This window comes from Gouania willdenowi, chromosome 16, assembly GCF_900634775.1.
Source record: "Gouania willdenowi chromosome 16, fGouWil2.1, whole genome shotgun sequence".
Classification (NCBI taxonomy): Eukaryota; Metazoa; Chordata; class Actinopteri; order Blenniiformes; family Gobiesocidae; genus Gouania; species Gouania willdenowi.
The window spans coordinates 1,101,045-1,124,853 of NC_041059.1; the positions used below are offsets into that span (position 1 = coordinate 1,101,045).

The 23,809-nt window shown below is 36.1% G+C and overlaps 3 protein-coding genes across 3 annotated transcripts in view; all 3 read right to left on the minus strand.

Moving 5' to 3' along the window:
* Positions 1-5,122, minus strand: part of pear1 (platelet endothelial aggregation receptor 1) — a 49,937-nt gene extending 44,815 nt beyond the window's left edge. Inside the window, exon 1 of the mRNA XM_028470420.1 lies at positions 4,998-5,122. The gene's annotated coding sequence lies outside the window, so the exon portion shown is untranslated. The remainder of the gene's footprint in view (positions 1-4,997) is intronic.
* A 1,799-nt stretch (positions 5,123-6,921) lies between these two features.
* lamtor2 (late endosomal/lysosomal adaptor, MAPK and MTOR activator 2) lies at positions 6,922-10,464 on the minus strand. Its single transcript, XM_028470861.1, has 4 exons — positions 10,250-10,464; positions 9,156-9,318; positions 8,442-8,531; positions 6,922-7,193 (listed from the first exon to the last, which is right to left on the minus strand). Exons 1-4 carry the CDS (start codon positions 10,315-10,317, stop codon positions 7,137-7,139), a joined length of 378 nt encoding a protein of 125 aa, XP_028326662.1. The 5' UTR covers positions 10,318-10,464; the 3' UTR covers positions 6,922-7,136.
* A 557-nt stretch (positions 10,465-11,021) lies between these two features.
* On the minus strand, positions 11,022-23,280 carry LOC114478063 (zinc finger protein 436-like). The gene is made up of 4 exons (XM_028470860.1): positions 23,204-23,280; positions 15,782-15,973; positions 14,111-14,293; positions 11,022-12,245 (listed from the first exon to the last, which is right to left on the minus strand). Exons 2-4 carry the CDS (start codon positions 15,951-15,953, stop codon positions 11,203-11,205), a joined length of 1,398 nt encoding a protein of 465 aa, XP_028326661.1. The 5' UTR covers positions 15,954-15,973; positions 23,204-23,280; the 3' UTR covers positions 11,022-11,202.
* Between the last annotated feature and the right edge of the window lie 529 nt (positions 23,281-23,809).

The window sequence follows — 23,809 nt, forward strand, 5'->3', positions numbered from 1 at the left end:
TAGATTTAATATTTAACATTTAGATTTAACACTTAGATTTGGATTTAATATTTTACAGTTAGATTCAACATTTAGATTTAGATTTAACATTTAGATTTATTATTTAACATTTTTATTTAAATTTAACATTTAGATTTAACATAGATATTATTGTTTTACGAGAAAAAAATATCACAAATATTGTCATAAATCTGGTCAAAAGTTTTTTAAACGTGATTTGTGGCTAAATGTTGGTAAAAGTTGCTGTAATTTATCATTAGCATTTATTTTAGCATGCGCAACTTTACAATCGGCGCTTATTGGTGGACGTTTAACTGGTAAACTGAAAAGGAAACTAAGAGGCTCTAATTCTGATACTTTTTAGTATAACGCTACAGTTTATTGATGGTTTCTTTAAAGTGAAGCTGTTTTTATAACTTTTAAATCAACTAAAGTGACAATCTGTCTGCAGCTTATATTTTATATCATCTCTCACATTTTTACAAACAGAAGATATGCATTTTGGTGTAAATCAGCTCCGTTTTGTGTATTTCGGGAATCCTTTTGTGTATTTTTGTTGTTGTCTAATGTGTATTTTAGTCATTTTGTAATTTCTGGAGTTTTTTTTTGTGTAATTTTGTATAGTTTTATTTATTTTGTTTTGTGAGGAGTCACTTTATGTATTTTTGTTGCCATTTTGTGTGTTTTTGAAATCAGTATTTTTTGTTGTGTTTTTTGTGGTCATTTGTTGATTTCTGGAGTCCTTTTTGTGTATTTGTCTTTTTCTTACGTAATTTTGTGTATTTTTGTTGTTGTCTAATGTGTTTCGAGTTATTTTGTGATTTCTGGAGTTTTTTTCTTGCGTATTTTTGTATAGTTTCAGTTATTTTTCTCTATATTCAGTCGTCTTGCGTGTTCTTGGACTCATTACGTATATTTTTCTATAATTTATTGTGTTTTGGAGTCATTCTGTTTATTTTTCAGTTACGTTCTGTGTATTTGTAGTTGTCTTGTGTGTTTTTGGAGTACATTTGTGTATTTCATTATTCTGTCATTTTGTGTGTTAAGGCTAAAACCAAACAGTTTGTAAAGTGCATTTATCAGAGGGTCTCATGTCATTCCTTCGATAGGAAGCAGAAAGGAAACATGTTGGATGTCCATCCAAGCCTAGTGTCAACCCTAACTTCCGAGCACTCGCCACATTCCCTGCACCGCTTGTTTTTAACTGAAGCTCCCTCTGTGACAAATAGTGATGATCCATCATCTTTCCTCCTGTGGCCGAATGGAAAACAGGCTCCACGCGGGGGAAAGAAACAATACAAGATGGACGACAGTGAGTTTGGTAAAGCTGCTTCAGTGGATCACAGTTTAAAACACATTTAAAGCTTATGTAACGTTTGTTTTCACACAAAACTCATCGTTTCTCATCTGATGCAAAGCAAACAAACACTAAACACGCAAATAATACCAACAAATTCAGTTTGTTTTCTTTTTGAATAATATGTTACGTTTCATTTATTCACACAACTGTTTTTCAGAAAATTTGCTTTGATCGCGCTTTTGACGATCAAAGCGATCCGCAGGCACCTCTGAAGAAGACTGGCAGTTGACAGTCGAAACACGTCAGGAGATCAAAGTGTTTCACTACATACGACTCTAAATAAATTACAGAAAACAACAACAAAATACACCACATTGAATATTTTACACAAAACAACTTCAAAAACACACTAAACAACCAAAATACATAAATAGACACTAACGATTAGAAAATCATTAAAGAAAAAAAAGAAAAAATGAGAACAAATCTACACAAAATGACTCTGAAATCACAAAATACAGCTAAGCTACACAAATGAATCCAAAAAAACAAACAAAATAATCACAAAAATACAACAAATTGCCCAAGATACAGAAAATGATTTTAAAAATACAAAAAAGAACAAATATGACCAAAATAAAACTACTACAGAAAATACATGAAACGACAACAAAATGACACTAAATTGGCCAAAACTTGCTTTGATGTGTCCTTGACTTACGCGTAATAATTCCAGCAAGTTCATTTTGTCTTATTTTTTAAATCAATATGTTATGGTTTCATTTTTATCCCGGGCTACCGGACTCCTAACACCCCTCACTTTGTTCTTGTTGTTGTTGTGTACATTAGTTAAAATCACCACTCTGTTATTTGTTAACGAATCAGGCTGAAATTTGGTAGCTATAATCTATGGATGTGTACGCATTGACGCTAAGAGCCCAATTTTTGATTTGGGGCCTCGGGGCCCATTACTCTGTATGTGTTCTGGGGCCCAGCACTCCATTAATGCTTGTTGAATCGGGCTGTAATTTGACATGGATATTCTATCAGCGGATGTCTAGAGCCTCGTTGGAACCGAGTCATTTGACTGAATTCTCGGGAACATGCTATGTACTATTCGGCGCGGAGACGTTCCGCGGACCAGGCCGTAGTTAAACAGAGTTTGTTTTAAGGTAATTTTACTTTGATCTTGCTTTGATGATCAAAGCAAAGTGAAGACTGGCAGTTGTTAAAAGTCGAAACATGTCAGGAGATCAAAGTAATTCATTAGTCGTAATAAGAGACGTAAAGGCGTGAGTTCAGTGAGTTAAACTTCTCCCGTCGTCCACATGGACACAAACAGACCAAACCACAGCAGCAGCATTAGCAGAACTAGCAGTTCTCTGTGGTTACTCCATGCACCCCCGTCCCCCTCCCCCTTTTTCCAGCCCAAACCCACCGACCTCTGCTTTTCTTTTTACTTTTTTCTTATGTTGGTTATTTGAGCCGAGCCCAATGAAACCGAGCAGGATCCAGAGCTACAGCCTCAGTCCAATCTGCTCCACATTATTAGCCCGTCTGCAGAGCACATGGTCCTCAGCGGCTTATATAAGAAGATTATAACGTGTTCGTTAGGAGCAGATTCAGACTGTTACTGATGGAGATCAGGTTTACACTGACTTTATGATGAAAGTACCAAACACACCACACCACGCTTTCAACGGAACTCAACAGATGAGCCAAAGCTGCAGCAGACAGAGAGGTTATTATAGTGATTCTGAGGATGGAAACTGCCACAATCACCTGACTGAAACAAAATGACAAGCGAATGATTTGAAAAACACAAAACGAGAAAGAACGCACACACAAAATGACCCCCAAAAACAACACTAACCAACAAAATTACGTCAAACCGCACAAGATACACAAAATGACAACAATAACAAAATTATATGAAAAACAAATACAAACAAATTAACAACTGAAGCACACAAAATACAACAAAACTACACAACATGACAAGAAAATGATTTGGAAAAACACAAAACAAGAACAAACATGAAAAAGATTACTCAAAAAAAACCACAAAAAAGTACAACAAAAGTAAAAGAAAATTAATTGAAAAACACAAAACAAGAACAAATATGAACAAAATAATGACAGAAACGCACAAAACGACAACAATTATTTTACTTTTTTGTGTATTTCTGTTGTTGTTTTGCTTGTTAGTACTGTGGGTTTGCTGAGTCATTTTTCAGTCTTTTTGTGTACTTTTGTTGTCATTTTCTTAAAATGTTGTATATTGTTCTGTAATTTTGTGTATTACTGTCGTTTTGTTCATTTTTGTAGTAGTTTTGTGTGTTTTGGGAGCATTTTCCATGTTTTTCTCTTGTCTCTTACTGAATTTTCCTGCAATGTTGTAATTTTTTTAAATTTTGCTTTTATTTTGTGTATTTTTCTGTCATTTTGTAAGTTCACTTTGGGGGCCGTCAGTTGCCCATGTGCTGTATGTGGTCAGTTCCTGATGCTCTACAGACGCTGTGCAGACTTTCTCTCTGTGGTGTTTCTAATGACTTTTAAAGAAGACCAGACACGAGGGATGAAACGCATCCTGATGTTCCTCTGAACGTCGTGTCCAATCACAACAGATCAGATAACGAGCATCAGTGGAGACAGTGGAGCAGATCTCCAGCTGTCAGAACGTTTACCAAACTACACATCATCACTTCACAAAGGCTGCAGGTACATGAAGAACACAGGGAGAACATGCAAACTCTGCAGGACCTGACTGACCTTCACACACTATGAGAATGAAGTGACAAAACCACTGGATTCACCTAAAAAATACACCACACTGAATAATATACACAAGATAACAAGAGAATGATTTGAAAAGTACAACAAAAATACACAAAACTAGAAGAAAACTATTTGAAAAACTACTAAACAACAACAAATATGAACAAAATAACGACAGAAACGCACAAAACTACACAAAATCACAACAATTATTTACACTTTAACTCTGAAAAACACACAAAACGACAACAAACATAGACACTAACGATAAGAAAAATATTTAAAAAAAACAAAATGAGAACAAAACACAACTGAAACACACAAAATGACAACAATTATGTACAAACTTTCAAAAACACACAACAAAAATATACAGAAATTACAGAAAAACGTACAAAAGTAAAACAAAAATAGATTCCAAAAACTCACAACAAAAAACGATACAAAGCGGTCATTATTTACAGTATGTGTCAGAGATGTGTAAATAATGACACATCTCTGACACACACACACGCGCACGCACGCACACACACACACACACACACACACACACACACACACACACACACACACACACATCTGACCAACACTTTACTTTCCTAAAAATGCTTTAACAACAAGACGTTGTTAATAAATCTGTTTTTTTTTTTTTTTTTTTACTTTTAAAGATTGTTTCTAATTTTGCAGAGTTTATATCTGCCTTTTTTTCTTCTTTTTTAATATTCACTTAATGCAGCTTTGTTTCCACTAAACTTTCCGTTTTTGTCTCCGGTAAAAAGTAATTAAAGTCATTGCATGAAGTTGAAGATAAAGTTAAACGGTCCGTAGGTCTCACACACACACACACACACACACACACACACACACACACACACACACACACACACACACACACACACACACACACACACACACTTACCTTTGCCGGCCGATGCGTGTCCGTGTGCACGATAATAATCACAGATAATCACAGAGTGAATCACAGACTAACTACTGACACATTACTGACTACTGACATGTTCAGGTAGAAAGTCTGAGGAAAATAAGGCGGATCAAATAAAGAGAAGGAGGAGCTTCTGATGGAGGAGGAGGAGCTTTTGATGAAGGAGGAGGGCTGGAATGTTTTTTTTTTTTTTTTTTTTAACAATTTTAGCCCATTTTTGCTTATTTTTTTACTTTTTTTCTGCAACTGCACCAAACATATTTTAACCTATTTTCATCACTTTTTCTTGCCATATTTTTGCTCCATTTCTGACACTTCTACATCACATTTTAATGTCTTTTCGACACATTTTTTCCACTTTCCAGACATGTTCATCACTTATAAACCATTTCTACCACTTTTACACCTAATGTCTCATATGTTGACCTATTATTGTCATTTTTCATCATATTTCTTTTTTTTTTTTTTTTTTTAAATTAACCACATTCACCATTTGTCATGGCCATTATTTGTCAGTTTAAACTAATTGTTATAATATTGACACTTTGAACCCTTTTTACTACTTTTTCTGCCTGTTTTTAGCCACTGTTGGATGTCACGTACGGAGGTAAATTTGTCTTTATTATACAATCAAAAATACACTTTTCAATCAAAAGAAAAATTAGTTCAATAAAAAAAAAATATATATATTATTCAATTGAAAAAGTTTACTTGAATAAAAAAAAATCATCAATTAAGAACGATTTGATGCAAAAATAATAGCATTTGAAACTTTTTTTTACTTGGATTGAAAATGTTTTTTTGATTGAAATGTTTTATTTTTTTATTTAATAATAAAGACACAAATGTACTATACATAATAAGGCCTAAATACAAAATAAGTAGTAGTTCAGAGAGAACAGGTGTGTGCTGCCCTCTTGTGGCTAATAAAAGTTTAAGCGTCACTTTTTAATCTCTTCAGTAGTTTCTCTCTTCGCCACCAGGGGGCAGCAAAACTACATAGGAGCACAACGAGGAATAAGAAAGATGATGAAAAACAACCTCTATTTCAGGGTTTCTCAACCTTGGGGTCGGGACACTGGGAAAAAGGTTGCCAGATACCTTCAAGAAACAACGATTTTTTCAAAATTTTGTTTTTTTTTTTAACAATTTCAGCCCATTTTTGCTTATTTTTACCTTTTTTCTGTAACTACACCAAACTCACCATATTTTAACCTATCACATTTTAATGTCTTTTCTGCACATTTTTTCTACTTTCCAGACATGTCCAGCACTTATAAACCCTTTTCACCTATTTAGCCTAATGATTTTTAATTAAACTAATTTTCCTTTAAATTTCATTTCCCATCATTTGCGACTTTTAACCAATTTGTATGGTTTTTAAAATCCCATTTCACCTTCTATTCCAGCATTTTATTGGTGATTAAAACCAGGATTTCCATCTTTAAGATGACTATAATAATAATAATTAACGTTCCTGGATAACAGTGGATATTATTCAGATGAATAAATAAATGTGGTTATCACAGATTCATAGAACAATAGACCATCATTTTATTGACTTTATGGATGGACCCCAAAAATCTCTCCCCTTTATTCCCCCTTATAGATGGTCCTGTCTCCACATGACTGTTCTTCAATGTTCATGTCTGTGTTCAACCACCTTCAGCTACAGTGGGGGTCCCTGCTCTATGGAACCTTTATTTTGGAGGGTCCCTGCTCTCTGGGACCTTTATTTTGGGGGTTATGGGCTGAAAAAAGTTGCTTTAAACATGATTATTTATCCATTTATTATTATTGATTTTGGTTTTTTATACTATGATATATTAAATGTAACTGTATATAAATATTACAATATACAAGTGTAAAAGTATAGACAATAAGTAGTCAAATGACACAATAAGTCGCACAGTTGTTTTATTAATAATATGAATTATTTATTTGTACAACACAACGATTTACAGATGAATCAATCATTTTCAATCTCAAAAAAAACTTTAATCCAATACAGAGATGACAAATCATCTGCATCTCCACACACACGCACACACACACGCGTAAACGCGCACACACACACACCAATGCGATGTCTGATCACATGACTCTTCTTTTTCTCTACGAAGCAGCAACTTGAGTCAAAGGTTCCTCCAGATACTGCACCAACGCTTCAGCCTGTACACACGCACACGCACACGCACACACACACACACACACACACACACACACACACACACACACACACACACACACACACACAATCTCTGAATGTAGAAGTTTCACATGTTTCTCACACTCTGTGTAATCTAATTATCCATAACACAAACATTTGTGCACAATATTAATGAAATAGTACTTTTTTTACTACCAAAGTCTAAATACTTTTAAGTGTTTTTAAGTTGAATAATAACACCTTGTTAATGATTTGTGTGAGAAAAGTCTTTAGAAACTTAGTGTTTGTTTTTATTTTCAATGTAAAAGCGTCTGTGGCTGCATGTGTTTGATTTAAAAAACAATGAAATACCAACAAAGTGGTGATTTATTAACTGAATAAGCTCGTGCTATGGAAAACATTTAATATCATGATTTATATCCTGATATAGTATTTATTCCCTAAAATTACTTGAAATTAATGGAAAATGTATAATGACTATATATAAAAATAAACTAAAAAAGAGTCACATTGGCTGTCGTGACATTTTGTAAACAGACTAATTGATGATTCCAGTTGCTCCAGGTACGGAAGCGTAATACATTCACTGGAAAAAAAAAAAAAAAAAAAGAAATCCGTTTTTTTGAATAATTTTTGCAAATTTTTTTCTTTGGTTTTTTTTCTGTTCAGAAGGACGGCCCCTTTAGATCTGTGGGATATAGTGATGTTTCTCCACGAAAAACATTACTCAGGAAAAAACTGAAGAAAAAAAAACTGATTTATTTATTTTTTCAAGTAAATTCAACACGTATGTGGGTGAAAAAAGTTGCTCCTCTTACGATGACGTAAACATGCTACTGCTAAGTAGCAGATTAGCCTGCTAGCTTCATCATATTTCAGCTACAGACACACACACACATTAAATTAGATATAAAAACCATAGAGGGTTATATCGTACGCTAGACGTTTTATATCACACTACCATATATATATATATATATATATATATATAAACAGGGTTCCCACACTTTTTTCACAATGAAACGCTAATATCTTTATTTGCGTATGCATTTCTTGGTTTTTAGCGTATACCAGAAAGATAACGCATAACATCTTTGGGGTTTAACAAATTTTAAACATTAAAAAAAAATCGGCTATGTTTCCAAAACAGTTAAAATATTCCATGACTTTAAGACGGAAAACAGTTTTTCAAATTCCATAACTTTTCCAGGAATTTAATGACCATGCATTAGTTGAGGTGTAGTTCTCACCTTAGCTTTGAGCATCCCAAACCCCACCGTCTCCTTAGCGTACATACACAGCAGCAGGTTAGCGACACGTGTAATGGCGACTCTGCCTTCCTGATACCATGAGGAGAAAGAGGAATGGATGGTTACCTCACCATAAACCATATAATAAACCATTTAAACTATATTATAAACCATTTCAACCATGTGAACCATATTATCAACCATAAAATAAACCAAGGATGACCGCCTCAGCATCCTTCGGTCAGGAAGGATGCTGAGCTGTGCCAGAGACAGCACAGCAAAGCAATCTCAGTCCAGATCAGCTTCTTTTTCTGCTAAAGAACCTAGATGTTCCTGATGGACACACCAAGCCCAACATGTGTCCACCCATGTTATGTGATTTGTTGAGAAATCACATAAAATAGCAGTTAAAGTTTGCAGTGTTATTTGTATAATTTTATTTTTGAAATATCAAAGAAAACACCAGTTTCATCATCATCATTGTGTATTTTCAAAGAGCATCTTATGAGAGAGGAAAAGCTTTTATTTATGCTCATTTATTTATTAACAGAAGCTTTATTTTGTATGCCTTAACTTATTCTTGTGGTCACAAACTGTATTGTTTTGGTGCCATAATTTGCCTTAACACACTATGCATTGAATCAATTTTGAAAGGAATTGTGACCCTAAGAATCGGAATCGGACCGTGAGACCCCCAAAGATTCACATCCCTACCATACAGTCCATGAGGATGAACTTCAGCTGGTCCTCGTTGAAGGCCTGGTGGCCGTTCTTATCGTACGCTGCCCAGATGTTACTGGCGATGGCGGCCGTGACTCTAGCGTCTGTGTCTCCGTAGCCTGAGTAGGCCAATAGGGAGCCTTCATTGTTCAACAGACTGGACCAAAGAGGAGGGAACGAGAACAGACATGTTATTATGGAGCACATGCTAAAATAAACAGCAACTTTTTTTTATTAACATTTAGAAACAAACCACATTTTAAAAACATATGTGCATTTTTTTTGTTACTTTTGGCCAGATTTATAGCAAAATTTGTGATATTAATATAAATCTAAATATCAAATCTAAATGATAAATGTAAATCTTAAATCTAAATGTTAAATGTAAATATGAAATCTAAATTTTATAATCTAAATGGTAAACATTAATCTAAATGTAAATGTGAAATCTTACATTTAAATTCAAATCTAAATCTAAATTTTAAATGTGAAATCTAAATGTTAGGTGAAACTAAATATTTAGCTAATATGCAAATCTAGCAGAGTTACCAAAATAAACGCTTATTGAGCACTATAGGCGTTTTTTTCAGACAGAGTGATTGCATTTTACTGTTTGTTTCCTCACCGCGCACTCATGTTGGCTGCCAGTTTGTCCTGAGTGAGATTTTACATTTAGATGTAATGTTTCGATTTAGATTTAATACTTAACATTTAGATTCAAATGTAACATTTAGATTTAACAATGACACGAGAAAAGTAAATATCACAAATATTGCTGTAATTTGATCAAAAGTAATGTTAAAAAAAATCATCTATGTTTGATAAACGTGGTTTGTTTCTAAAGAACAAGAAAAGTTGTTAAAACATTGACATCTTAATAAATTTTAAAAATGGCTCGGGCGAGAAATGATCGTTTTTCTTCACTAATTCTCTTATATTTTAATATCGTGACGTGTCCGAAATAAACTCAAACACAACCGATGTGACATTAGACAGTTTAAAAACTCAAAATAACCAAATAAATCATAGTTTAATGATCCCACTGTAGCGTGTTAGCATGCTGCTAGCACACCGTTAGCTGTACTCACAGAGTGCTCTGGACTCCATTAGTGTTGGCCTGACTGAGAACCTGCGTCAAAGCTTTGGGTCGTAACATGTCTGTCACTAACTGACGGTCAGTGACTAAATGAAAAGGTTTTTTTTTGACACTAAAAAGACGTAAAACTGCTACATACACATATAAACACTGCTGTGCTGTCAGCTGACTAGTGCCACACACTTCCGGGGTCCGTCGCAATGCAATTAGGGAATTGTAGTCGTTTTTTTCTTTATTGAAACATTTACTAAAAACAAGAGAATATTCAATTAGACATCATGGGGTGTCTTTGTGTTGTTGTAATAATATTAATAGAAAATAACTATATTTTTCATCTTTTCTAAAATACATCAAAGCAATGTAAATAATTATATTTAGCACTTTGTTTATGTAGAAAAAGATTCTGGAACAGTTTGCCAATCGGATCTAAAGAAAGTACGAATATCCTAGCAATTTAAAAGAAAATATAAAGACACTATCTTTATGTTGTATGAAAGTAAATTTGTTTTTGTGTGTATTATAATCAAAATCATATAAAGATCATAATTAAAATATATTTAATTAAATACAGTGTGCCTCTTGAATAATTACAGAACAATTGATAAAAAAATTCTGAATTTTTAAAAGCTGAAGTGGGATGTTCTTAAAATATGTAATATGGAAATATGGAAACAGAATGATTCCATAAAAAATGACTTTATTGGTGTGTTAAATATAAAATAGATTATTTTCTACTGACATGACCAAAGTAAACAAAAACTAAATGGAATCAGAAAAATTCAAACAGTTTTTATTATTTTAGACACAAGATACAATCAAAATGTAAGGTGCGTGAACCAAAGATAACAACCTATTGTTTATAAATTAAACAAAGAACAGATGATATTAAATTACTGTCATTACATTTTTTTACTGCCACTTTCTTCCCATGAAAAAGGGGACGTGTCACGAGTGCAACTTTTTTTTGTGACGCAACAAATCACTGGGATAAAAATATGCTTTGGCACAAGTTTGGCAAGAAAAACGTTTATGTCCCGTGTGCGTTAATTTATGCTGAGTCAGGTGCGTGGCCTGCACGTACGTCTTCTCACAGATGTCGCAGCTGTACGGTCTTTCCTTGGTGTGAGTTCTCACGTGGCGACGGAGGCTGCACTGACGGCTGAACTTTTTCTCGCACATTTTGCAGCTAAACGGTTTCTCGCCCGTGTGAATTCTAACGTGGGAAAACAAATGTCCCAGACGGCGAAACTGTTTGTTGCAGGTTTTACATGAAAATGGTTTTAAATTGGTGTGCGTGATCTTGTGCTGGTTCAGACAATTGAGCTGAAAGAACCCTTTCCCACATGTGGTGCAGACATACGGTCTCTCCCCAGTGTGAGTCCTCATGTGGATGTTGACGTGGTGTAAGGACGAGAACGTTTTACTGCATATTTCACAAACGCACCGGTTTTTATCGCAGCTTTTCTTATTCTTCTTCTTTCTCGGTCTTTCGTCGCACGTCGAACACAAACATAAATTCTTGCTCATTGTTTTTTGTTGTTTAACAGAAACTTTCCTTAAAGTTTTTCCACAGACGTCACATTTTAAAGCACTTTCACTTTCCGTGTCTAATGCGTCGAGCACATTTTTGTTCTTTTCTTGACTCGTCGTGTTGTTGTTTTCCTCGACCGTAGATGCTGAGTCAACATGTTTGCTTTGACTTTGATCTTGGCTTTGATCTGCGGCCAATCGACGACTTGGTGGACTCTCATCGTCCAATCCTGGCTCGCCTTGGTCATGTTTGTCACTGATTAAAGTGACGATAAAGATGTCGTTCTCGTGTTCAGTTGGTGATTGAAGGGGATTCAAACCCTGCTGTTCTTCTTTGATCTGTGAAAGTTTTTTTTCTTCTTCCTGGTTATTATCAATAATCATCCGTTCAGAATCAGAGTCCTGATGGTCCTGCTCAGAGCACGTCGCCTTTTTACTCACATCATGTTGGAGAAAATCTAAAAAACAAACAAAAACACACGAGTATAATAATTAATTCATGACATTACACCTCAGGTCTGGAACTGAATCATTTCTCGTTTCTTCTTAGCTCTTAAAAATGTCACTAGTTTGTGTTATTTGTATTTTTCCCCCTTTGTGCAGATTTTTTTTACCACTTTTTTAATCCAAAGTACTCAGGTTTGTGTACTCATGGAATACTGATGCAAGTTTGAAAAGATGAAATTATGAAGAAGATGAGAATGTTTGACAAGGGAAGAAACGCGGACTGATGTAAAATTATCTGTGTTCAAATCAGGGGACGGATCTGGATAAGCATAATGCTTTTTCCGTCGCCCTTTCCGGCATGCAAAAGGACAAAAAAAAAATAATAAAAAAAAATAAAATAATGATGTGATTTTGCTTGTCCTATTAGTGCACAAGTTCTCAACCTTGGGGTCAGGACCCCATTTGGGGTCATGAGACACTGGGAGGGGGTCTCCAGATGCCTTTAGGAAACTAGGAATAATTTCTGAACAATTTGAGCCCAGTTTTGCTTTCTTTTACTCTTTTTCTGCAACTACACCAAAACTCACCATATTTTAACCTATTTTAATCACTTTTTCTTGCCATATTTTTGCTCCTTTTAATGCATTTTTGCTACATTACTCCCATTTGACACTTCTACGTTACATTTTTTCCACTTTCCTGACATTATTCCACTAGTTTGAAACTTTGAATCAATTTTCTGTGGTTTTTAAAATTCCATTTCACCACCTTTTCCACTATTTTATTTCTGATTAAAACAATGATTTTATCTATCTATGGATGAAAAAGTTGAGAACCACAGCTTTAACTCATTTCTTGTGGTTGACCACATTTCCTGAGTCAATAAAAGTGACGATTATGACATTTTATTTGTTAAGTTTTACATCTAAAGGCGTCTCACGTGTGTTAATTCTTTTATGGCGAATCAAATCGCATTGATAAGAATACGCTTTAACACACGTGTCGCAGGTGAACAGCTTCTGCCCCGTGTGCGTGACTTTGTGCCGTGTCAGCTGCGAGTGCTGGATGTACGTCTTCCCGTACACGTCACAAACATGTGGTCTCTCTTTGGTGTGAATCAACCTGTGGCGACGCAGACTGCACTGATGGTAGAAGTGTTTCCCACACATTTCACAGGAGAACAGATTCTCACTCTGGTGAGTTTTCATGTGTTTCACCAAATGTCTGCGGAGAGGAAATCTCTCGCCACAAATGTCACACGTGAACGCCCTGAGGCCCGTGTGCTTGTGGCGTTTCAGATGGCTGGTCTGGAAGAATCGCATTCCGCAGACGCTACAGGTGTACGGTCTCTCCTGAGTGTGGATCCTCATGTGGATGATGAGGTTGTTTTTACATATCAGCGTTTTACCGCATATTTTACAAACCCACGACCTCTTAGCGTTGTTATTAGTGTCTTTATTAGCGTCTTTATTAGCGTCTTTAATAGCGTCTTTATTAGCGCCTGCATTAGCGCCTGCATTAGCGCCTGCATTAGCGACTGTATTAGCGTCTGTATTAGCGTCTGCATTAGCGCCTGCATTAGGGCCTGCATTAGCGCCTGCATTAGCGTCTGTATTAGCGTGGTTATCTTTAGAATGTTCCCCCTCCTCTATCAGTCTTTCCTCACACGTTGTCTGAAACAAACGCAGTTTCTCGTTTTCTTTCTCCTGCTGTCTTTGGGAGATTTTCCTCATCTTATTTTTTCCATTGATGTTAAATTTCAAGGCTTGTACATAAGATCCTGACTCAGCAGGTTTGCTTTGAATCTCAACATCCGAGCTGTGACTCAGCAAATTCCCACTCTGCCCTTCTGCTTCACTCTGGTCTGGTTTCTCACTGGTAGAAGTCGACTCAGTCTCAGGCTCAGATTTCTCTGGTTCCTCTTCAATCTTCAGATTTATATTCACACGGTCTTCTTCGTTCAGTGGAGGTTTCGGTTCATCCTGGTCATGAATCATCTGATCCTGAGGGTCCACAGTGAAGCACGTGTCCGTCGCGAGGGCATTGTGTTGTTTAATGTCTGGAGGGAAAAAAACAAGGACACTAAGTTAAAGTTTTAACAGAATATTTACATGAATAGTTTAACATTTAGGTTTGTGTTGATAATCTACATCTAACTGATTCATAGAATGAACAAAGAGAGTTCAATTAAAATCAACATCCAACAAATAAAGACGAGAAGTCAACTGAACATAAAAGTACTTGAAACAACAACATAAAATACACAAAATGACTCAAAAAACAAACAAAATAACAGTAAAATACATGCAATATCTCATAAAAATACACAAAATGACAGTAAAACTCACACAATGACCAGAAAAATACACAAAATGATCTCCACATTATGTACATTCAGAATAATGACCAATCTGAGCATTAACACAGGAAACAATGGGTTTTTAGAGTAACTTTGTGTGTTTTTCTGTCATGTATTTTTCCTGTAAAATGTATCTCTTTTGGAGTCATATTGTGTATTTGTGTTTGTGTATTTGGGGGGTTTTCTTTTTTGTGTATTTCTATTGTGGTTTTGTTTCCAGTACTGTGGGTTTGCAGAGTCATTTATTTGTGTTTTTCTTGTCTTTTAACGTTTAACGCATCTCGAGATACTTTCTTTAAAGAATGGCTCACATTAGGAGCAGAATTATCTATAGATTAATACAAGATAATGATTAGATAGGCTTGGTGTTTAAGAGGTAATCCTACCTATCCTGGTTAAGGTAACCCTACCTATCCTGGTTAAGGTAACCCTACCTATCCTGGTTAAGGTAATCCTACCTATCCTGGTTAAGGTAACCCTACCTATCCTGGTTAAGGTAATCCTACAAGAGGGACGCTGGACACCTGGACAAACTGGTGAGGAAGGCAGGTTCTGTTGTTGGCACAGAGCTGGACAGCCTTACATCTGTGGCAGAGAAACGGACTCTGAACAGGCTACTGTCCATCATAGACAATCCACACCATCCACTGCACAGCGCCATCTCCAGGCAGAGGAGCAGCTTCAGTGACAGACTGCTGTCATTGTCCTGCTCCACTGACAGACTGAGGAAATCGTTCCTCCCCCACGCCATGCGGCTCTTTAACAACTCGGGGGGGGGGGGGGGGGCATAAAATCAACCATAGAACACTGGACTTAATGCTAATCACACCATGCACCCTCTGTCACACACGCACTTTATCACACGCACACACATCTACAAGTTGGACTCTAAGTATGTACAAACTGACCATTACGCAACTGTATCTTGCACACTGTCATCTGCACAACTGCACTCGAACTGGCAGACACTATACTGTATTTCGTTTTTATACCATTATATTTTACCTTAGTACTTTTTATGCACTGTTTTAAATTTTTACATTGTACTTTCCCTGCATGCCCCTGTGTTCCCATACCTGTAAGCTGCTGGAACTGTGAATTTCTCTTGGAGATGAATAAAGTGTCTATCTATCTATCTACATATCCTGGTAAAAGTAATCCTACCTATCCTGGTTAAAGTAATCCTACCTATCCTGGTTAAGTTGATCCGGGGCTTCAGGCTGATCTCCAACAATCTTCTCTGTCGGTCAATCTCTTCTTCGTATCGGAGGATTGTTTGTTCACACGCAGAGAAAATGTCCGCGGCAGCAGCTGTTAGACGTTCAATGATAAACTCTTTGAGACTCACAGTTGTAGACATGGTGGAAACAACACTAACACCAACACACACTTGAGTGTGTAGACTTTACTTCCGGTTTTTTCTTCTTGTTTGACAAAGGTTAACATCCGGTGTTTTACCGCCACCTTCTGCTTCCGGAGTGAACATAACTAAAGTAGATTGGTTCATTACACAAATAATAATTAAAAAAAAGGTACTCCGAGATATTGTCACAATATTTTAAGATTGAAGTCGTACCATTACAAGTTTTTAAAGATACAACTTTATTCTCAAAATACTATGACTTTAATGTCAGTGCTCAAATTTATTTAATTTTAATCTGGCCCTAATACGCTGTCATAGTTCACAATAGCTTTAACAGAATGTATGTAATGTTTTTGTTGGTTAAATTTTATCAAGAGGTTTTTAACAAACTAATTTTAATTACTTCATAGATTTATTTTATTTTTTTTAGAAAATGTTAAAAAAAAAAAATGTAAGGGATAATTTTTGAATATGTAAAAATCCTTAATTTTATTCTTTTTATTTTCAACATAACTTAATGGGATGTTTAACTGCATATCAATAAAAAAACAACACATTTGCTTTTAGCTTTTTATTTTCACAGATATCTCTGGGAGTTCTTTTTATTTCTTTATTTCTTTCAAACAAGCAGAACATGAAGTCACCACAGATTGCCAGGGACATTGGCTACTTTTCGCAATAAAATACAAAAAATAGAGTCTTTAAATGCAAATTTGCCACAAAAAAAACATAAAAACACCAACACAAAAGAACTAAACGAACAATACCAAGGTGGGTTTGTGTGGCTCAAACGAAGTGACATTAACTAAGTGTCCAATCAGCAACATTCAGAGAACACACGAAACACCTCTGGGAACAATGACAACTCAACACCTTTGGTCACTTCTCTTTCAACAGTTACATGAAGTAAAACCCTTTCACCATCAATGTGACTTCCTGTGTTTGCAGTAAAACAACACTTAGATCAGGGGTGTCAGAAAACTCATGTTACGTTGGGAGGGGGGCAGAAATAATATACAGATTTATTTTAGGGGTAAATGTGGAACTTTATCAGTTCTGGACCAGAGTTTAGATGTTTGTGTTTAAAAAGTGTCTTTAGTTCATTACAAATAAACATGTGGTCAGATATTAGTAACTCAGAAGTCCTACAATCTGTATGTATATATATATATATATATATATATATATATATATATATATATATATATATATATTTTTTTTTTAACTTGTAATGTAATTTATTGGAATTAGCCTGGTTCTGGTAAATATTTTGCAGTGAGAATTGACAGAAACTAGGTAAATACGAGTGAGTCTCTATGTTAATTTTTTAATTTGGAGAGACTTAGACTTAGAATTCTAGGACAAAATTTTACAGCGATTTACATTATGATTCATGTTATTGGTGTCATTCATAAATTATAATGTAAGAAAACACAAACAAGTGGATCCTCCACTGTTTTAATAAATGTGGCCAAAAACCTTCTAAATGTCCTTATAGTAGATCTATGTCTAACTGAACCATATTTGTTTTATAAAACAGGACTACTTTACAGTTTTAGAGCCTGTGTTCCTCCATCTTGAAATCATGTGACTGATGATGTCACACGGCCCCACTGCCTGTAAATATCCATTGTTTTCTATTGCAGTGAAACATTCAGCTTGATTTTTAGATCATTTATCAGATTTTTCAGTCAAAATAACAACTTGTGCTGCTTTTGGTTGATCTAAATAATCAGGAAAAGGTAAAGATGATGTCGTAAATCTTTTGTTTACAGAAAGAGGATAAAAACTGTTGTGACCACAGGGGGCAAAAATTCCAACTATGACAATGAAGCAGAGAAGAAGAGCTCTCATAAGGGACCTTTACTCTGACTTAAACAGTGCGTTGACATGCTCTGGTGGCTAAACTTAGAGAGTAAATCACAGACTGTTGAAGGACTTTCACCCAAAAGAACTTCTATCCTCAGGGTTTGTGCATCTTCAAATCAGTGATTTACTCTCTCAGTTCAGCCACCAGAGCGTGTTAGCGCACTGTTTTAGGGGAAATAAAGGCCACTTAGGAGAGCTCTTCTTCTCTGCTTCATTGTCTACTACTAAAACTCAGAGTTGAAACTGTGGCCGCCTGTGGTCACAACTGTTTTTATCCTCTTTCTGTAAACAAAAGAGGTTTGCATCACCATCTTTATCTCTTTCTAGTTTTTTTTTTTAGAGCAACCAAAGGTAGCACAAGTTGTTATTGTGACTGAGAAATCTACTAAATGATCTAAAAATCTACTAAATGATCTAAAAATCTACTAAATGATCTAAAAATCTAATAAATGATCTAAAAATCTACTAAATGATGTAAAAATCAGGCTGAATGTTTCACTCCAATAGAAAACAATGGGATGTTTACAGGCAGTGGGGCCGTGTGACATCATCAATCACGTGATTTCAAGATGGAGGAACACAGGCTCTAGAACTGTAAAGTAGTCCTATTTATAAAAGGTAATGAAACTAATACAGTGCATAATGATGTTAAACATAGCTCTTCTAATAAAGACAATCAGAAGGTTTTAGGTCAGATTTATGAAAACAGTGGAGGATCTTTTTACGTGTAACACCTCTGACCTAAGATCAAACACTCTCCACATATTTCACAGTGAGAATGTGTCGTAATTTTGTGTCTCACTCTATTCTCGTCGAGGTCACTCACGGGTTTGTGATACGTGTGGTCATTGACCAAACCTTTCCTTTCCTCACAACTCCAACATAAAAGCCATGTCCTGCTTGTGTCCATTTTCTCACGCAGACGTTTACTGGAGACTTTCCTGATGTTTTTACCGATATCGTCGAGACCTGAGACGGATTCACTTTCACAGTCAGTGTCGATCGTGTCGTCGGATGAGTCGTCCGTGTCCGACGTGAGAGAACGAACGTCCGCATCCAACCTGTAGGACATTGTGTCACTATTGCTGTGACTCGCGTTGGTTATGGTCAGCGTTGCCGTTACTGTAGATGCTGAGTCAGCATGTTTGCTCTGGATCTGATGTTGTCGTTTATTTTCAGCCGAGTCATGGCTTGAGTAGATATGGACTCTCCGGTTCTGGTTTCTCACTGATAGGAGTTGGCTCCGCCTCCTGCTTCACTGTGACCTGTAGAAGCTCTGAGTTCTCTTGTTCCTCTTCAGTTTTAACCAACACGTTCTGTTCAGTCTGTGTACATTCTTGGTTCTCTCCTGTTTGTAGGTTTAACTCCTCCAGTTCCTCTTTGATCTGTGGAGGTTCTGGTTCTTCCTGGACGTGAACCATTGGGTCAGACTGAGAGTCCACGTTGCTCCTGTTCCTCCCTGCATTGTGTTGTTCAATGTCTGCGGGGGATAAAAATGCACACATTACTTATGTCAATTATGTTTGTGCGGCTGAAATTTATGAAACCAATATTTTATTTTTAAAAATTAGTGGTGGGACTCCATTATTATTGTTTTATCTAATTAAATATAAACTAATTAATTATTCTAAATTAATGACCTAACATTATTTGACACGAGAAGCAATGTTTTTCATTAATATATTTCTCTACATGACAGAATCAATGAAAACAATAGTGTTTATTATTTACATCACTGAGTGCTAACAATGTGTAATATGAATAAAGAATATCATGATTGCATTGTTCATAAAGCGCTAACTTAAATGTAACTAAGTTATATTCTTGCTTTTTTGGATTTTTAGTAAACTTTCTAAAACGAATGTGGTTTTGCATCAAAATAATTTTTTTTTTTTAAAAAAACAGTGTGGATTGGAGACACTGTCTGCTCCCACTAGGACTGTACGGTGCTAACTGCTACATGTTTAGCATTGAGGTGTTAGCTGCTATATTTTAACACTGAGGTGCTAGCTGCTACATCTAGTATTAATGTGTTAGCTGCTACGTGTTTAGCATTAACGTGCTAGCTGCTACATGTTTAGCATTAACGTGCTAGCTGCTACATGTTTAGCATTGAGGTGTTAGCGGCTATACTTGAACATTGAGGTGCTAGCTGCTACATCTAGTATTAATGTGTTAGCTGCTACGTGTTTAGCATTAACGTGCTAGCTGCTACGTGTTTAGTATTGAGGTGTTAGCTATCTGTTTAGCATTGAGGTGCTAGCTGAGGCTAGCAGAGCTCGACTGATCCACAAACTCTTTCTCTAACAATTTTCACACAACTGGGCTTAAGTTTTCCATCCAGTGTTTTTATTTAAATTAAAGTTAACGCCCACAAAGCACAGCAATGACTTGTTCTCTGGTTCTCCTGTTTCTTGTGTTGTGGTCTGTGCATCAGTATTGGTCGTTTTCAATCACGTGACTAAAACTGCTTGCGTAACCACGCACCACCATATTTGAAAATATCCAAAACCCAAAAAAAAAAGGCATGCCAGCGTGTCTACTAATGTGTTCACTTTATCAACATATTTCACCACTCGATGGTCTTTCAAAAGGAAGATACAAAAAAAGTTGAAAAAAATAGGTCCGGAGTTGCAATCCAGATATCTTCAATTATCTTGTCGTACAGACCTAATGGGCAAATAAATGAATAACAAATAAAAACAAGCAAAGCCACAATTTTAATAATCTATATTTTCAATATAATGACGAAGTAAAGGAATAATTATAACAGCTAAAGTCGATGATATTAGCCAGTGTAGCACAATCGCATATTAAAACTCACAGTGGGATGTCAAAGCTTGTTTTTTTGACTCCTCTACAACAAGTTTACATATTTTTTTCTCTCTCTCGACATGTTTATAACTTCGATCAAGAGACTTTGAATTTTCCCTTTACTTTGTCATGGCCAAGGATTTGAGTTGGAGCCCAGTCTGGTGAATATTCATCATAATGTAGCAGGTTTCCCTAGCAAATGATAATCGGAACAAAGGCTTAGTATTTTGCAAATGTCAAATGAAAATTTTTTTTATATCTCGTAAGCATGCTAGTGCTGCTACACCATGATAATACTTACCACTGATAAAATGCTCACTGCAAACCCGTGTATATTTAGTTTTTTCTTCGTTTAAGTCTGCTCTGTTTATGTTTGACAGCCATAGACGTCTTCGGCGCTCCAACAATTCTCTTGTCTTTTCTCCTTGGTGTTTCATAATTGCTGGTATTCAAAATAGTTTATAAACCCCTTTGTCTCGAATAGAATTATGTCCACATCCAACAACAGCACAAAGGGTGGTCATTTCGTATCATAATTCATAAACCCAGAAAAATATATTGAGCACAACAACTGAACCACACAAGCACGAAGCTCCACACATAACCATATGTACAGTGGATATAATAAAGTCTACACACCCCTGTTCAAATGCCAGGTTTTTGTGATGTAAAAAATGACACCAAGATAAATAATTTCACAACTTTTTCCACCTTTAATGTGACATAACCTGTACAATGCAATTGAAAAACAAACTGAAACCTTTAAAGGAAAAAAAAAAAAACTTAAGATAACCTGGTTACATAAACACACCCTTAAACTAAAACTTTGTTGCAGAACCTTTGGCTTTTATTCCAGCACTCAGTGTTTTGGGGTCAGAGTCTATCAGTGTGGAACATCTTGATGAGGTCATATTTACCCACTCTTCTTTACTAAACTTCTCCAAATGTGACAGATTGTGAGGACATCTGTGTACAGCCCTCTTCAGATCACCACACAGATGTTCAACGAGATTCAGGTCTGGACTCTGGTTGGAACATTCCAGAACCTCCATCTGATTGCGGTGAAGCCATTGTTTAGTTGATGCTGTTCTTAGGGTCATTGTGGTGTTGAAAGAAAAAATTCCTCTTCATCTTCAGCTTTCTAACAGAAGTCTGAAGGTTTTGTTCCAACACTGCCCGGTATTTGGAAGTGTTCATAATTCCCTCCACCCTGACTAAGGCCTCAGTTCCATCTGAAGAAAAACAGCCCCAAAGCATGATGCTGCCACCACCATGCTTCACTGTAGGTATGGTGTTCATTTGGTGATAAGCAGTGTTGTTTTAGCGCCAAATATACCTTTTGGAATTATGGCCGAAAAGTCATCAGACCATAACACATTTTTCCACACAAACTTCAAATGTGTTTTGGCAAAATGCATGAAAATGCTCAGATGTTTTTCTTGGTAAGATAAGGCTTCCATCTTGCCACCCTACCCCATAGACCAGACATATGAAAAAGATGGAGATTGTTGTCACATGCACTACACAGCCAGTACTTGTCAGAACTTCCTGCAACTCCTTCAATGTTGCCGTCGGCCTCTTGGCAGCCTCCCTGACCTCTTTTCTTCTCGTCTTGTCATCAGTTTTGGACGGACGTCCTGTTCTTGGTAAAGTCACTGTTGTGCCATATTTTCTCCACTTGATGATCACTGTCTTCACTGTGTTACATGTTATATTTAATTCCTTGGAAAGTCTTTTGTACCTTCACCTGACTGATATCTTTGAACAATGAGATCCTCTGATGTTTTAGAAGCTCTCTGAGGACCATGAATTGTTCTGGAAGATGTGGCTACAAAAATGTGAGGAAAAGCTACTAGAACATCTGAACTTTATTTGGGGTTAATCAGAGACATTTTAAATGGTGACAGGTGTGTGTTGATGCCATTTAACCTGAGTTTGAATGTGATGGTTCAATCTGAACACAGCCCCCGCCCCCACTTATAAGAGGGTGTGCTCACTTTTGCGACCTCATTCTCAGTTTTTATTTTACCTTCACTTCCCTGAAAGGTTTCAGTTTGTTTTCAATATTATTGTACAAGGTATACGTCACATTAAAGGTGGAAAAAGTTGTGAAATTATTTATCCTGGTGTCATTTTTTGGCATTTTATCAGTGGTGTGTAGACTTTTTATATCCACTGTATATCCTCCAACATGGCTGACCTCCGGTTGGAAATTGTTATGCAAAACAGCTATGACGTCAGGCGAAAACGAAGAATTATGGGTATACCGGGAAGTCCTGCAAAAGAAAGGTAATCCCTACCTATCCTGGTTAAGGTAATCCTACCTATCCTGGTTAAAGTAATCCTACCTATCCTGGTTAAAGTAATCCTACCTATCCTGGTTAAGTTGATCCGGGCTTCAGGCTGATCTCCAACAATCTTCTCTGTCGGTCAATCTCTTCCTCGTATCGGACGATTGTTTGTTCACACGCAGAGAAATGTCCGCGGGCAGCAGCTGTTAGACGTTCAATGATAAACTCTTTGAGACTCACAGTTGTAGACATGGTGGAAACAACCACTAACACCAACACAACCGCGTGTAGAAAAGCTGCACTAACAACACTACGCTCTACTTCTTCTTCTTTAGTTTAATGGCGGATTACAAACATAACTTAAAGAGGTGCATACGCCACCTACTGTACTGGAGTATGTAGCTTAAGCTTATCTGTCACTATATCACATAAAAAAAATAACCTAAATCTTATGATATCTCTCTATCTTTCATGTATTCTATCACAGCTTTCTGTGTGTTTTGATTCCCTCTAACAGTAGACTCTACTTCTTATTCAGGTCGTCTTCTTCTTCTTCTTCTTCTTTTTCTTCTCTTCTTCTCTGATAAATGTCCTAATGGTGTGTGGCGCCCCTAAAGGACAAACAACATAGAGCCAAGAATTACCACCATGCCAGAGTTATGGAGCATATGGAGCATATGTAGGTACATATTTTCATTTTTTTTTAAAAAATCCCAGGCAACACCACTTGACCGGAAATGTAAAAAAAAAAAAAAAAATGAACGTTGATCCTACATTAACAATATGCAGTCATGCTTATCACAAGTGTCACAATATAAAACAAAACATTTAATATGATTAGTACTATAATTGAACTAGATTCTGTAAAATACTGTTGTT